Source organism: Ostrea edulis, chromosome 1 (genome assembly GCF_947568905.1).
Source record: "Ostrea edulis chromosome 1, xbOstEdul1.1, whole genome shotgun sequence".
Taxonomy (NCBI): Eukaryota; Metazoa; Mollusca; class Bivalvia; order Ostreida; family Ostreidae; genus Ostrea; species Ostrea edulis.
Window position 1 is genome coordinate 97,241,456 of NC_079164.1, and position 12,862 is coordinate 97,254,317.

The following is a 12,862-nucleotide window of genomic DNA, read 5'->3' on the forward strand; positions in this document are numbered from 1 at the left end:
CAATAACTGAGATTCTATTTTACGACATCATACCAGATTTTGGTATTGTTGATATCACGTGATTTGAATCTTTCCGGTAAAACAGATACAGGATCTGTCTTGCTGAGTTGCTACTGCCAATCTGAATTTGTTGCAGCTACTGAGAAGTGTCATGGTTGCAGTTCAAAAAATGTAATACGGAAAAAAGTAAATCGTTAAACGGGTTGCTTGCCTGACTGTCATCGATCTCGGCTAACCTTAGTTGGAATAATTCAATAATCTCATTAATCTGTGTCTGGGTCAGGCGGGTCCGTAGACTGTCATTTCAACAACAACAAAAACAAAAAAAACATCCCATCTTGGCTAAATCTGTCATTTAACATATCATATCTAATAGCATCTACTTTTTATACTCATTTGACGATCTGTCATTTTTTTAACGGATAAATTTGTTTTGTCAACTGTACATAACAATAGGCATGTTTATAGAAATACTTATATATATTCTTTGATGAAATATTCTAAATTGATTATCGTTCTTGTAGGTAGTATAAGATATGGGTAATTCTTCCTCCTCTGAATTGCCATTGGCAGGGATCATCTGCCTGGGAGTGTTTGGATACACGGCCTTTATCTTCATCATTGTGCTCATTAGATACATTTGTTTGGTGAGTATTTGTTACCAAAATTAGGTAATGGCTTTGTCTTGTTGAATTCATATACATGGAAAAAGGTGTAGAAGGTAATGAATATTGACCAGTCTCATAAATCCTATAAAGAATATAAAATCAAGAACAGGGCAAACCCGGACCCCTGAAATCTAGGTGTCGGGGAGGAATAAGCATCCCCTGTTGACCTTTCACACAGGTCTGTCATGAGCCCTCTATCTTGGAGTAATCAACAGTCAAAACCAATACAAAGAGAATGGCCTAGCAATTGGTGGCGATGAAACGATTGTCGCCCACAATTGTTTGTTGATCATTTTTATATGCCGGTCTTTAGACGGGACATATTATGGTACAGCGATGTCTGTCCGTTCGGGGTTTTCTCTTTATAATTTCATTTCCCTTTCACATATCATGCTGAAACTTGCTGTGTAGCTTCTTTGTGGGTCACTCTAGATCAAACTGCAATTTTGATCCATTTCGATCTTTTTTCCAGGAGTTTTGCCCCTTTATTTGGAAATAATTATTATATGGAGGGTACATAATTTGTCCACCCTACTCCTCCCACAGTTTTCAAGTGAGAGCCTTCTTATTTTGTGGAGTGTTTGTATGGGTATTGAAGATGTGCATGTGGGATGGATTTTGATTTTCTACAATTTTTGAGAACATTACAGGTTGTTGAATTAGTCTATTTGGAAATTAATATTCTATGGAGGGTACATAATTTGTTCGCCCTACTCCTCCCACAGTTTTCAAGTGAAGACCTTCTTATTTTGTGGAGTGTTTGTATGGGTATTGAAGATGTGCATCTGGGGAAGGATTTTGATTTTGTTCTATTTTTGAAAAAATTACAGGTTGTTGAACTTGGTCCATTTTGAGGAAATCTAGATTTTTAAGTTAAGACCCTTTGTTCATATGAAAGTTTGTCACAGCCTCATGATGGCTGATACTACCTGAAGCAAAGTTATACAAATTATAGCACAAGAAAAACACCCTATATAAGCATTTCACGGGCATATTATGTACCGTTTGCGGTACTCTTGTCGGCTCTTCGATTCCAATTATGGATTTTGTTTTTCATAATTGATTGTTGCCCATACACTAGTTGATAATTAACCAGAGATTCCTCTGACTGTTGCTTTATATCGTGAGATGTGTGAGGGAGAGTCAAAGTGGGAATGTTCAGCGACATCAGTTTGTGTCGCTGCTTTGCCTACCTTTTATGATTATTTCACAGGTTTATCTTCTAAGACACGAGGATTCAGTTACTGGATGTTTATATTCTACAAGTTAACCATGACTAGCCTAATACAATGCCATTGCCATGTAAAAAGCTCCAACACCCACAAATGAAACATCACTTTGACTTAGGTCACTTCCTGGCCATTCGATTTCTTTGCACATGACGTCAGTACACAAATACACAAAATTCCAATTGGTGTCAAAGTAGTCATGATTAACTTGAAGAATACTTATCCGATAACTGAATCCTATCTAGATCCGCAAAATAAAGTTGTAAAAGGTAGGCAAAACAACGACACTAGCTGATGTTGCTGAATTCCCGCTTTTCAATATGGAGTCCACTCTGAATCTTGCATGCACGTGTCACGATATAAAAACGGGATTAACAGACAGAGGAATCTCTGATTAGTTGATAATTTGATTATATATGTATCTCCCAACCCTGGGAAAACCAAGTCAGACATCTGGATTTTTTCTCTTAAAAGTAAAGCTGATTTGGATTTGTGGCTAGAGAAAACACATTTCATTCCTTGTTAATAGGCTAATATCTAGATATGTGTGCATTGCACATATCCATAAACTAAAAAGAAATAAGCCTATAAAATAATAAACGTTTATTAACAACATATAAATATCAATTATATCAATCATTGATCGATACAGTTCTTCTGATTTTGACCAATTTTCTTTCATGAAATTTTTCCGATTATTCAACTCTAGCAATTGGTATAAAACATGACAAACAGCATTTGACCCAACAGCAAATTGTATTTGAAAGTGATATAATTTTAACAACCAGAGCAATGCTGACTATAAACGAGACTGTTGAAACCTCTGTAACATCAAATTATTTGTCATTAGCTTGTCTTTGTGTTTAGATGGACTATAGTTGAAAGAAGAACAAGAAAATTTTGGAGGATTTTCTTTAAGATGGGCTATATCTAGACACTGTAAATTATTTTTTTTAATTTTTAAATGTTTGGATGCAATAGTAAAAATATATCTGTAGGAAATACAGGATGTAGACTTAAACTTGAAATATGATGGAATGCAAGACTGAACATTTCAATGTCATGTTAAATATTGAACATTTGATATTTGAAATTGGAATTACACAAGAACTTTTAAGATACATATATATAACATTAGCATTTCTCTCATCTAGTATACTATCACCGACAATTTAAGTAAAAGAAACAATTCTTGGTTTTGTTTTATCAGAGACAAGGGAAGTGCCAGGATGTGGAATGTGGGGTATGTGGGAAGGAGGGAGCTCTTCAGTGCTCCACGTGTTGCATCAGTTGCTCCGAATCATGTGGATGTAGTGCTCCGTCCATCGCCGGCTGTCTGAATAACTGTTGTCCTAATAAAAAGGTAATAAAAATGTAGTTTCAGGTCAGTTTGTGACAAAATGAAGTAGTGAAATGTCCACACACTATACATCATTCAAAAATTGAATTGCTAGAAAGGTGGACAATATGAGTCTGACTAGTCTAGTATTACCCATCTGGGTATTTTGATGTTTGTTTCAGCTGAGCATTTCAATTTTTTGATTGGCTGAAAATTGGCTTTGCACTTTTATTCAGTTTGTGAGTAAAATGTCCAGAGATTACACATCGATAAATTCTTCAAAAAGAATATTTAATCCTATATTATATAATTTTTTTTATAATTCATTTATTCTTTTGTTGTAAATGTTTTGTCATTTTCCCTTTCTGTCTGCAAGAACACTAATTTTCAATGGAAAATCAATTTATTTTCAGAGCTTTAGAATTAAGAATGTTAAGAACAACAAATACACACGTTTCCATGAATATTGGGCATGGTAATTACAACACTTCATCCATTTTCTTCCACAGCTTTCATGTGTGGATATATTGCTTTGTCAGTGCTGTACAGATAACAATTGCTTTACTAAAGTAAGTATGACACAGATTAAAAGAAAATGATTAGTTAAATTGATGAATTAATTAACGATAATTCAGAGATAAAAGCAAGACAAATTATATGCTGCATGGAAATTTTAGAAATACAATGAAAGTATGGCATGAATACCATGATAAATGAATTCTATGAGGGAGTAATACGCATGGTAAGAAAAGATCTAAAAATAGTTACTGTAATGAAAACCTAACAAAGGAATGGCAATGAATGGTTTAGAGATTAAAGCATGTGAAAAAAAGAAAGAACTGAATTGTTGTTTTCTCGGTATGGACTGTGTGTGATTATGTCATTTTCTGTCAAGTTTGTAGTAAAAAGAAAATAACTAAACAGAAATGAAATCATTTGTTTTTTGCTGTACCAGTGGTGCAATCAATGTGGTACCCTCCAATCACAAAACAATCCAACGTGACCTTTGACCTTCCTAGTTGTATGTGTATAGAAGTAAGTATGGTGTGTAGATAACCGGGCACCAATATATGCTTCACTTGCACATCCACTGACTAAGGGGCAAGATCAAAAGATCGATGTCGGATAAAGATCTAAATTCAAATAGTGAGAGGGAGGGGAGGATAAAAACTCCTGAAAGTTTCTGTCATTCGATTACACTTTAGTTGAAATAGAAAAAAGACAATTGAATGTTAAAAACACATGGTAATATTACATTTTAATGAACATTTAATTGTTTTATTGTTCACTGTGAATAAAAAGTAGAAAAGGTATGCAGAGAATTATTTATACTTGTTAATCGATGAATTCAACATTTATCATATTTAGTTTTAAGGGGGTGGGGGGGGGGATGTCTAGGTGAAAACTTTGAATTTAGTTTTTTGTCAGACATTGAACTTTTGATCTTGTCCCTAACAGTAAAAGTTCTATATTCAATACTGTATCTTACGGTGCCTCACTACACCCTGAAAGAGTTTCTCATATCAGTACGAAATTATTCAATCACGAAAAATATGATGATATGTAAGGTGTACACATGTCAAAAAGGCAGAAAATTTGCAATTTTGGATTTTAAAAAAAATTATTTTCTAAAATTTCTTTCAATGAATATGAACAAAATAGTCTGGCAGATTTGAACTCAGGATCTGCAGGTCAGTGATTCGACAATTTATCCACTGAGCTATGATGATAGTCAAAGAAATCGATTGATACAAGAAATTTCATAAAGCATATACATTGCCATCTTGTGACGTGTGTCATAGAAACTCGAAGTCTTGGTGTAATGAGCTAACCTTGATAAAACTTTACTGAAAAAAGCCATCAATTTGACACAGAGTGGTACATGCAACTGAGCTTGAATCTGAGTTTGTACTCAACAATTTTGGGATTATATCTGAATTGGTGCAGATTTTTAATACAGGGTTAATAATTCAAAATTTTCAGAAATACATGTAGATAAAGCCACATTTTGTGTTGACTTTTGTGTCATATTGTGCAGTCTCTTGAAATATCTTTTAACATGCTTTACTTGTTTATAGATTAGAGAAGTAGTTGTGTGTGTGTTGTGGCCTGATTTAATAACTTGTATAGATAAACTAAAAAGAAGCATGGTCTGCAAGAATGGGACACATTTGTTCTGCTATATTCTTGATCCCTTATAACATTTACATATTTTCAGCTACCTATTTCTTATCCGTTGAAAAAGATGGAGTTTCATAGATCTTTGAACAAAAATAAAGTGGAAAATGCTTGTTTTTTTTTAACTTTTCCACGACACGGGTCCACATCTTATGCAATATTATGCTTTTAAGGGGGAATAACACACCAGAGAAAACTTGTTATAGAAAGCGGAGAATATGTAAAATGACTTTCTGAAATTGAAAAGTTTCAAATTTACTTCATCTGGTGAAAAAGGCAATTTTAGAAGAAAGTAACCTGAAAACAATTTTAAATGACAAGAAATACAATTTACTGATATATATTTTTCCATTTGTGTTTTGAAAAGTAGTTGGCCATGATTCTGAAGATGTGTTTTTCCTCTTTAAGAGATGAGTAAATGACTTACTGTGAAATCACTTATTTTTGTTGGATCATATTTTTGTGTTTTTAGAAAAGAATAGCATGCTCTTAGTGGTTGAAGATGTCAACAAGAGCTAGTGATTTTTCAATGTGCATGTAAAAATGTGTATAAGTACATGTACTAAACAACACTTTCCATGATACACATGGGATAGTATATACTAAAAACATTCGCATCAGTGAAATATGCACCAAACTTGGATTTCTCGAAAAAATCTCAAACTTGAATTTGAGTTTTCTTCTGTTTGAGAAGTCAAACTTTGAGTAAAATTTCAGACTTAAGTCCAAGTTTTGACTTAAGTTCTTTTCGAGCAATCCAGGCCAGCGTATCTCAATATCTACTTAACTTTGGAAACTCAGTACATGTGTGGTAGATCACTAGAAAGGCTTTAGGACAAAATTTTCCTTTTGCTTAAGTTTTTATGCCTTTTCATTATTATTTCTTCCAGAGTTCTGCAGGTTCATGTGATTCATGTTTTAACAATTGCTTGTGTCCACAATGTGAGGCCGTCAACTGTTGTTGTATTGAAATTAAGGTTCGCCAGCCCAGTATGGGTTCTTTCACTCTGCAACGTACCACCACATCATCACCAAACTACCCCCCTAGAGACACATTCTCTCCCCCAGCCCATGTCATAGGTCAAGAAAATCTTCTCCCATCATCCCCTACATCTCGTGTTGTGACAGCTCAGATGCATGTGAACAGGGCTTTTGATAATACTTTGGCTGCATGTGAAGGACAGATGGAAGTTAAGGGAACAGGAAATTCAAAGTTGAAACAGAATAAATTGATGAAAGAGAGGAATGACACGGCAGAGGATTTTAGACATGTTCAGGTGAAGCGAAGGAAAGCCCAAGAGAAAACAGATCTTTCTGCAGCAAACGACAAACGTGCACCTCTGAAAGAAAATTCAGGGAAAGAAATTAGATCTAATAAGAGACCAAGAAGGAATAAGACCAGCTCAGGTCCAGAATTAAATAGATCAGAGCTTGTACCAGGAGAAAAAGTAACTAAAGCTCAACCAAAGCATAGATCAGAGCTTGTACCAGGAGAAAAATTAACTAAAGCTCAACCAAAGCATAGATCAGAGCTTGTACCAGGAGAAAAAGTAACTAAAGCTCAACCAAAGCATAGATCAGAGCTTGTACCAGGAGAAAAAGTAACTAAAGCTCAACCAAAGCATAGATCAGAACTTGTACCAGGAGAAAAAGTAACTAAAGCTCAACCAAAGCAGTCATCTCTAGTTAAATCACACACCTCTCAGTGTAATCATAGCTACAAGAAAGTAACATGGCGAAATCAACCAAGTAAACCAACAGATCCCAAATCAGCACAAGCACGGTAATCCAATATCTTATTCTGGCACGGTAATCCAATATCTTATTCTGGCATGGGTTTTGGAATGAGGAATTTCCATTGCATTCTGCATGACTTTCAGAGTAGACCATAGCTCGTTTGCACTGCAATACCTGTCCCTCTCCTAGCCATCAGGTGATTTGTGTTCTCCCAGTAAACTTTACAGAAGGGTACCAGAATGTGTCAAATCTTTCGGATGCTTTCATTTAGTGTTGAATTTAACGTTGTTCGTAGTTAACAATGTATCTTTTAATTTACACGTAGAGATTCACAGAGAGAGTGAATGACTGATATATTAGTTGTACATGTCACTGCTTCTATCCCTCGTCTTTGTACTTATTAAAGCTGTAGTCCATTTCTTCCCAATATAAACATTCTGTTTCTCTCCTGATCCAGTGATGATTGATGCTTCCATTTTCCTGATTCTTCATCCAATCCAGGGGCGGATCCAGGAATTTTTGAAAGGGGTTATTTTACCATTAACTTTGGTTCTCTAAGTGGGTTTCCATTCTAAAATGTGTTATTTTTACCTTTTTTAGCAAACCCCCAGAACCCCCCTCTGGATTAGACACTGCAATCAGAAACTCATAAATGTTAAATGCAATACCAGATTATCCCCAGGGAGCTACAGTGTTGGTCTATCGCAATTTTTTCCCAGAGAACTAGCGATCAGGTCTATCCCAGGTGTTTTCCAGAGAACTAGAGTTCTTGTCTATCCCAGGTGTTTCCTAGAGAGCGACAGTTCTGTAGCTAGGTAATTTAATGCAGGCATATATATCCTGTATTTTCTGGGAAAATTAACAGATTTTAATTTGATTTTCTCAGCAGTAACCATGATCCTTTGGAATTCTTTGTAAGAAAGAGTGTTGTGAAAATCCACAGTACTCCCCCCCCCCTCCCCCCCTCCAAAGGCTTTAGAAAGCGCTTTCGATGATTACCTCCTAAGTTATAAAAGCAGAAACCACCCTGTTCTTTGCTAAATTAGAAAAAGGCAAAACATAATTGATTGCCATTAGATTTTCAGACATGGAAATGTCACATGTATATTGTAATTAAGTTGGTATATATATATTTATTCAGAAATTTCTGCAGTGAACCTTTGTTAACACTGTTGATTTTAGATTGTAATGTTTCGTAGAAGCAGAATTTTTAGCGAGGATTTAATTTTGGCATTATCACTGAGGGTGATGAGATTGCTAAAATTGAATATCGCTATTATTTATTCCATATCAGAGGTAATAGCTATCTTTCCTGGAATTATAAAGTCGCTAAAATTAACTCTTGCTAAATTTATGGAAAAATCACAAAATAAATCCTCTTATACAGTGTATATTGCTGAAGTGAGTCCTGATTTTCTCAACATTGGTTTTTTTTCTTCATAGCTATTCAATTATTATAGTAATTCCCATCAGATACCATCCAGCCCAAGGAATCGTGCTTTTTCTATTGATCAGGTACATATTGATATCATTACAATCACCAACATTGGGATTTGATTAAATTGTACTAAGTGTACATGAGATTTTTATATGTGAAAGAAACAAACATAATGTTTGAAATCCTAATTATATTTCATCAGACTTTGGGGTTTTAACACTTACGAAGATTGCCTAATGAATTGTTCCTGCTATGAGGTAATGTAATAAGAGTTTACTGTTTGGAAGAAGATCTTCTCTCTTCTTCTTTCTTGAATACCATATGGTTTTGTATGGGTTGTAATAGAAGTTTTATAAAAGAAAAATCCTGGACAACTCGTAGCAGTATATTCATAGATAAGGTCATTGTCATCATTTTTGTAAACCCCCAAAATGGATTGTAAGTTTGGTTCCTTGTGATAAAGAATATGTCAAATCAATCAATATTATACTGACTTGTTTAAAACCTGGAACTTCGATTGAATGTAATGCGTACAGTTTGAAATGATGAATGGAATTTCAAAGAGGAACTCTTTTGCAACCTTATGTAAATTATCTAGTGCAAAGCTTGGACTTCTACACTATACTACCCAATCTTCTGACAAAATTTCACATACATAGCTTGTGGTGACTTGTGACATTCGTATGTAGCTTGTGGTGACTTGTAACATTCATATGTAGCTTGTGGTGACTTTTGACATTCATATGTAGCTTGTGGTGACTTTTGACATTCGCTTGTGGTGACTTGTGACATTCGTATGTAGCTTGTGGTGACTTGTGACATTCGTATGTAGCTTGTGGTGACTTGTGGCATTTGCTTGTGGTGACTTGTGGCATTTGCTTGTGGTGACTTGTGACATTAGCTTGTGGTGACTTGTGACATTCATATGTAGCTTGTGGTGACTTGTGGCATTCGCTTGTGGTGACTTGTGACATTTGCTTGTGGTGACTTGTGACATTTGTATGTACCATATGGTGACTTGTGCGATTCGAAACTACAAGTTTGTATGAGGCACTTCCAGGTAGCGCACTCACTCCTCACCTCTGTGACCTCAATCCTTGTTACTGGCAAGTTTGTATGAGGCACTGCCAGGTAGCGCACTCACTCCTCAGCTCTGTGACCTCAATCCTTGTTATTGGCAGGGTGCCTACTTAGTTCATTTTCTTCCTCCTACACTAATGACCCTTTCATGGCAACATCTGTGTAAATCCAAATGAAGGACTCAACCGGAAATAAACTCTTGATCTTTCATGGTTATCCTAGTATTTACCATCCAGGAAAAATTTATTTTGTTTGTTATCTGTATCCTGGGTTCCAGAATTTTTCTGTTCTGTTTGTTTTGGTCAACTTAATAAATGTTTACCATTTTCCTTTTCCTTTGTGGAGTTAATTCTCTTTACCTAGCTTGCATGATATGATCACTTGCATGTACATGTCTTTTATATTTATAGTGTAATTTACTGACTTTTATGATATATATTTCAAAGGGGCATTAACCACCAAGGTCATGTTTGTCAATTTTTACCCAAATAATGAGAACAGCTTTACATAAAAGTCACCCCAGACATGTTAAAATTCATACATCTTGCAACCTTTGGTTGTAATTTTGATGTAAAAACGTTCCATTGTTTAGAATTTCAAAAACATTATTTTGCAGAAGTAGCAAAATCATTCGTTGTGGAGAAATTCTACATAATCGTTACAAAATGTAGTCAAAGGTTGCCCTATTTTTGTTTTCCAAATCTGAGATTTATTTTTCTTCATATTTAACATATCCATTTTTGACTCCCTAGTTGGCAGTTAATGCCCTTTAATTGTCATTCACATGTGCAGATTTACTGACAGTAAGATTTTCAAATGTAGCACAGATTAATGCCGTGATGTGGTTTTTTACTCGATAGTAAGTGTAGTGTACAGCTGAATTTTATTATATGTTGCAGTTGTTTATGTTTGGACATCATTGAAAAATTAATGATTTGTTCTGCCTTTTAATGCAAACTGTGCATTTACATGTTCAATTCACTGATTTGATTTTTATGACAGTTGTGATATATTTATGATTATTATATTGATCTTGTTTTTGAGCAAAACATTCATGTTCTAATTATATGATGGCATTTTGAATTTTCAGCGAGTTTTAGAAGACAAACTATACTTCGAAGGTGTTGATGTTGGAAATTGGAAACAAGCAGCTTCGAATCTGAATCATACACCAGAGGTCATCACCATGACGTTAGACGCTAGATTCAAAAACAGAGGCATGGATACTGAGATATGTTACCATGGAGATCATGGTCAAGTTGTTCAAGACAGTACGTTAGTACTTGGTTAAAGACACCATGACTGATTATCGTATATGTAATATTATTGATGATGATGATGATGCAAGATTTGGCAGCACTAAAATATCTGTAGATTTTTTAAAAAAGGAAAGCATTTTTTTTTTTAGATATATGAGCACAAGTCCTGTTTGGTTGTGCCAATACTGTAATACATAATTTTATGTCTCTCTCCAGAATATTGATTTTCATCATGTTTTATTTTGTAGGAAAACAAATTATGAATAATTTTCCAAGTGAATGGGAAAAAATTATCTTATATAATTCCATTTGTGAAATTTCATCAAAGCGAAGAAGAGGCCCATGGGCCACAGCGCTCACCTGAATCACCTTGACTTTTCTATTCTTCAGAGGAAGGTCTTTTCCTTCTTTAATCCCATGATAAATTTTGACCTCAACCCAGCCATATGGAGTTGAGACTTAGCTAAACTTGAATCCAAACAACATGGGGATGTCTCAAAATCAATATGAATAACATGGCCTCGCTGTTCTGGAGATCAAATTAAGATTTTTTAAAAAGTGTGAAGAATTGAGATTTCCCCCCCCCCTGTATTTCATATATCCCCCCCCCCCCCCTCAGAATTATAATGTATCATAATTAATTAATGCTACATCATAATTTTTTTCATGTAACATTTGATTCCAGATTTTAGCCCCATCCTAACTACAGGGTCAATGATAGAAAACTGACTTTAGAACATTTGTATATTGATATGATTTAGTTAAGTGTGGCCCTGCTGCTAGTGAAATGGGATGTGTAAAGTTTACAGACAAACAGAAGGACAGACAGATGGACAGAGAATAAATAGGTGATCAGAAAAGGGTCAATTGAGCTTATAGCTTAAAAGAATATTGAGAGATGTGACAAAAGTCTTCTTGGAAATGTCAGGGTTTTTCAATATATTCCTTCCCTTTGTAAATTTTCTACGCATAAAAATTCGTTGTCTTTTTTACAAGGTTGTAATGATATTCGCTTTGGTTGTAATGAGAGATCAAAGGCCAAAATCATCTATTTAGTTATTACAAGTTTGTTTTAACTTTTTGTAATTGAGAGATCAAAGGCCAAAATTATCTATTTAGTTTGTTTTAATTTTTTGTAATACAAATTGTTGTGACATTTGCTCATTTCTTTTAAAAATTGTTATTTATATTTTCCAGTTTTAGATATTGATATTTGTTTGTATGGTTCCGTTTGTTGACCAAATACAATGGTTATATTATTACTTCAAATCCGTCCAATTCTGGATTCTTTGTATATACAGTACAGCCATATTTTGACTCTGGAGATCTTGTAAGTACCAAGGTACTTTCTTGTGTCAAAAAGTTTGGATTATTCAAAATCCTTTTTCTATAAACATCATTGTTTAATCATAGGTTAAAGTACAGGTGCATGAATCTGTAACTTGTATTGTAAAATTGTACTGTAGTTTAAAACAACGAAATTCTACAATTTCTGTTATATCTTCAATCGATCTGATATCAAAGGTTTCTGAATTTTTATATGTACATGTATGTCACATGATTTCATGGATTCAGTATTAAGAAAATAAAGATTCATAAAAATTGAGCACTATTTTCTTCTTGCATGCGACTAAAATGCTTTCAAGTAAATCTTTCCTCGGATGACTGGAGTGGGTACAATGTTATTGTTTTAAGTCGGACATATTCTAGCAAGATGAACAAGGGGCCAAATGAGTTGCAGTTTATAACCGACAAAATATTTAGCCATAAATTTTTCTATCCTTTTCTTGCAATGGTTGAACAAATGTGTTGTAACAAAGTGAAAATTGCTTGTGACACTCATTTCACATTTTAGGGACCCTTTGTTTAAAACTGACACTTGTTTTCATGAGATGGACCCATTTTAAACCAATCTTGACAAGGAGCAAATTTCA

General features: G+C 34.5%; 1 protein-coding gene across 3 annotated transcripts; it reads left to right on the plus strand.

Annotated features, from left to right (window-relative positions):
• The first annotated feature begins 29 nt into the window (after positions 1-29).
• On the plus strand, positions 30-12,534 carry LOC125672005 (uncharacterized). Of its 3 annotated transcripts, none has more exons than XM_048908064.2 (6): positions 30-186; positions 525-647; positions 3,108-3,260; positions 3,746-3,805; positions 6,305-7,197; positions 10,760-12,534. In XM_048908064.2, the coding sequence occupies exons 2-6, from the start codon at positions 537-539 to the stop codon at positions 10,767-10,769; spliced, it is 1,227 nt and encodes a 408-aa protein (XP_048764021.2). In that variant the 5' UTR covers positions 30-186; positions 525-536; the 3' UTR covers positions 10,770-12,534. The 3 variants fall into 3 exon arrangements, with proteins under 3 accessions (XP_048764021.2, XP_048764013.2, XP_055995497.1); XM_048908056.2 differs by having other exon boundaries at positions 59-171; XM_056139522.1 differs by lacking the exons at positions 30-186; positions 525-647 and adding an exon at positions 4,192-4,271 and having other exon boundaries at positions 3,181-3,260.
• Positions 12,535-12,862: the final 328 nt, after the last annotated feature.

What these genes read in the sequence shown, in the direction of transcription:
- LOC125672005 (XM_048908064.2), top strand. Translation starts at nt 537, where the DNA reads ATGGGTAATTCTTCCTCCTCTGAATTGCCATTGGCAGGGATCATCTGC. An exon ending in TCATTAGATACATTTGTTTG is followed by an intron (nt 648 to 3,107) that starts GTGAGTATTTGT and finishes TTGTTTTATCAG; the next exon opens with AGACAAGGGAAGTGCCAGGA. An exon ending in ATAACAATTGCTTTACTAAA is followed by an intron (nt 3,806 to 6,304) that starts GTAAGTATGACA and finishes TATTTCTTCCAG; the next exon opens with AGTTCTGCAGGTTCATGTGA.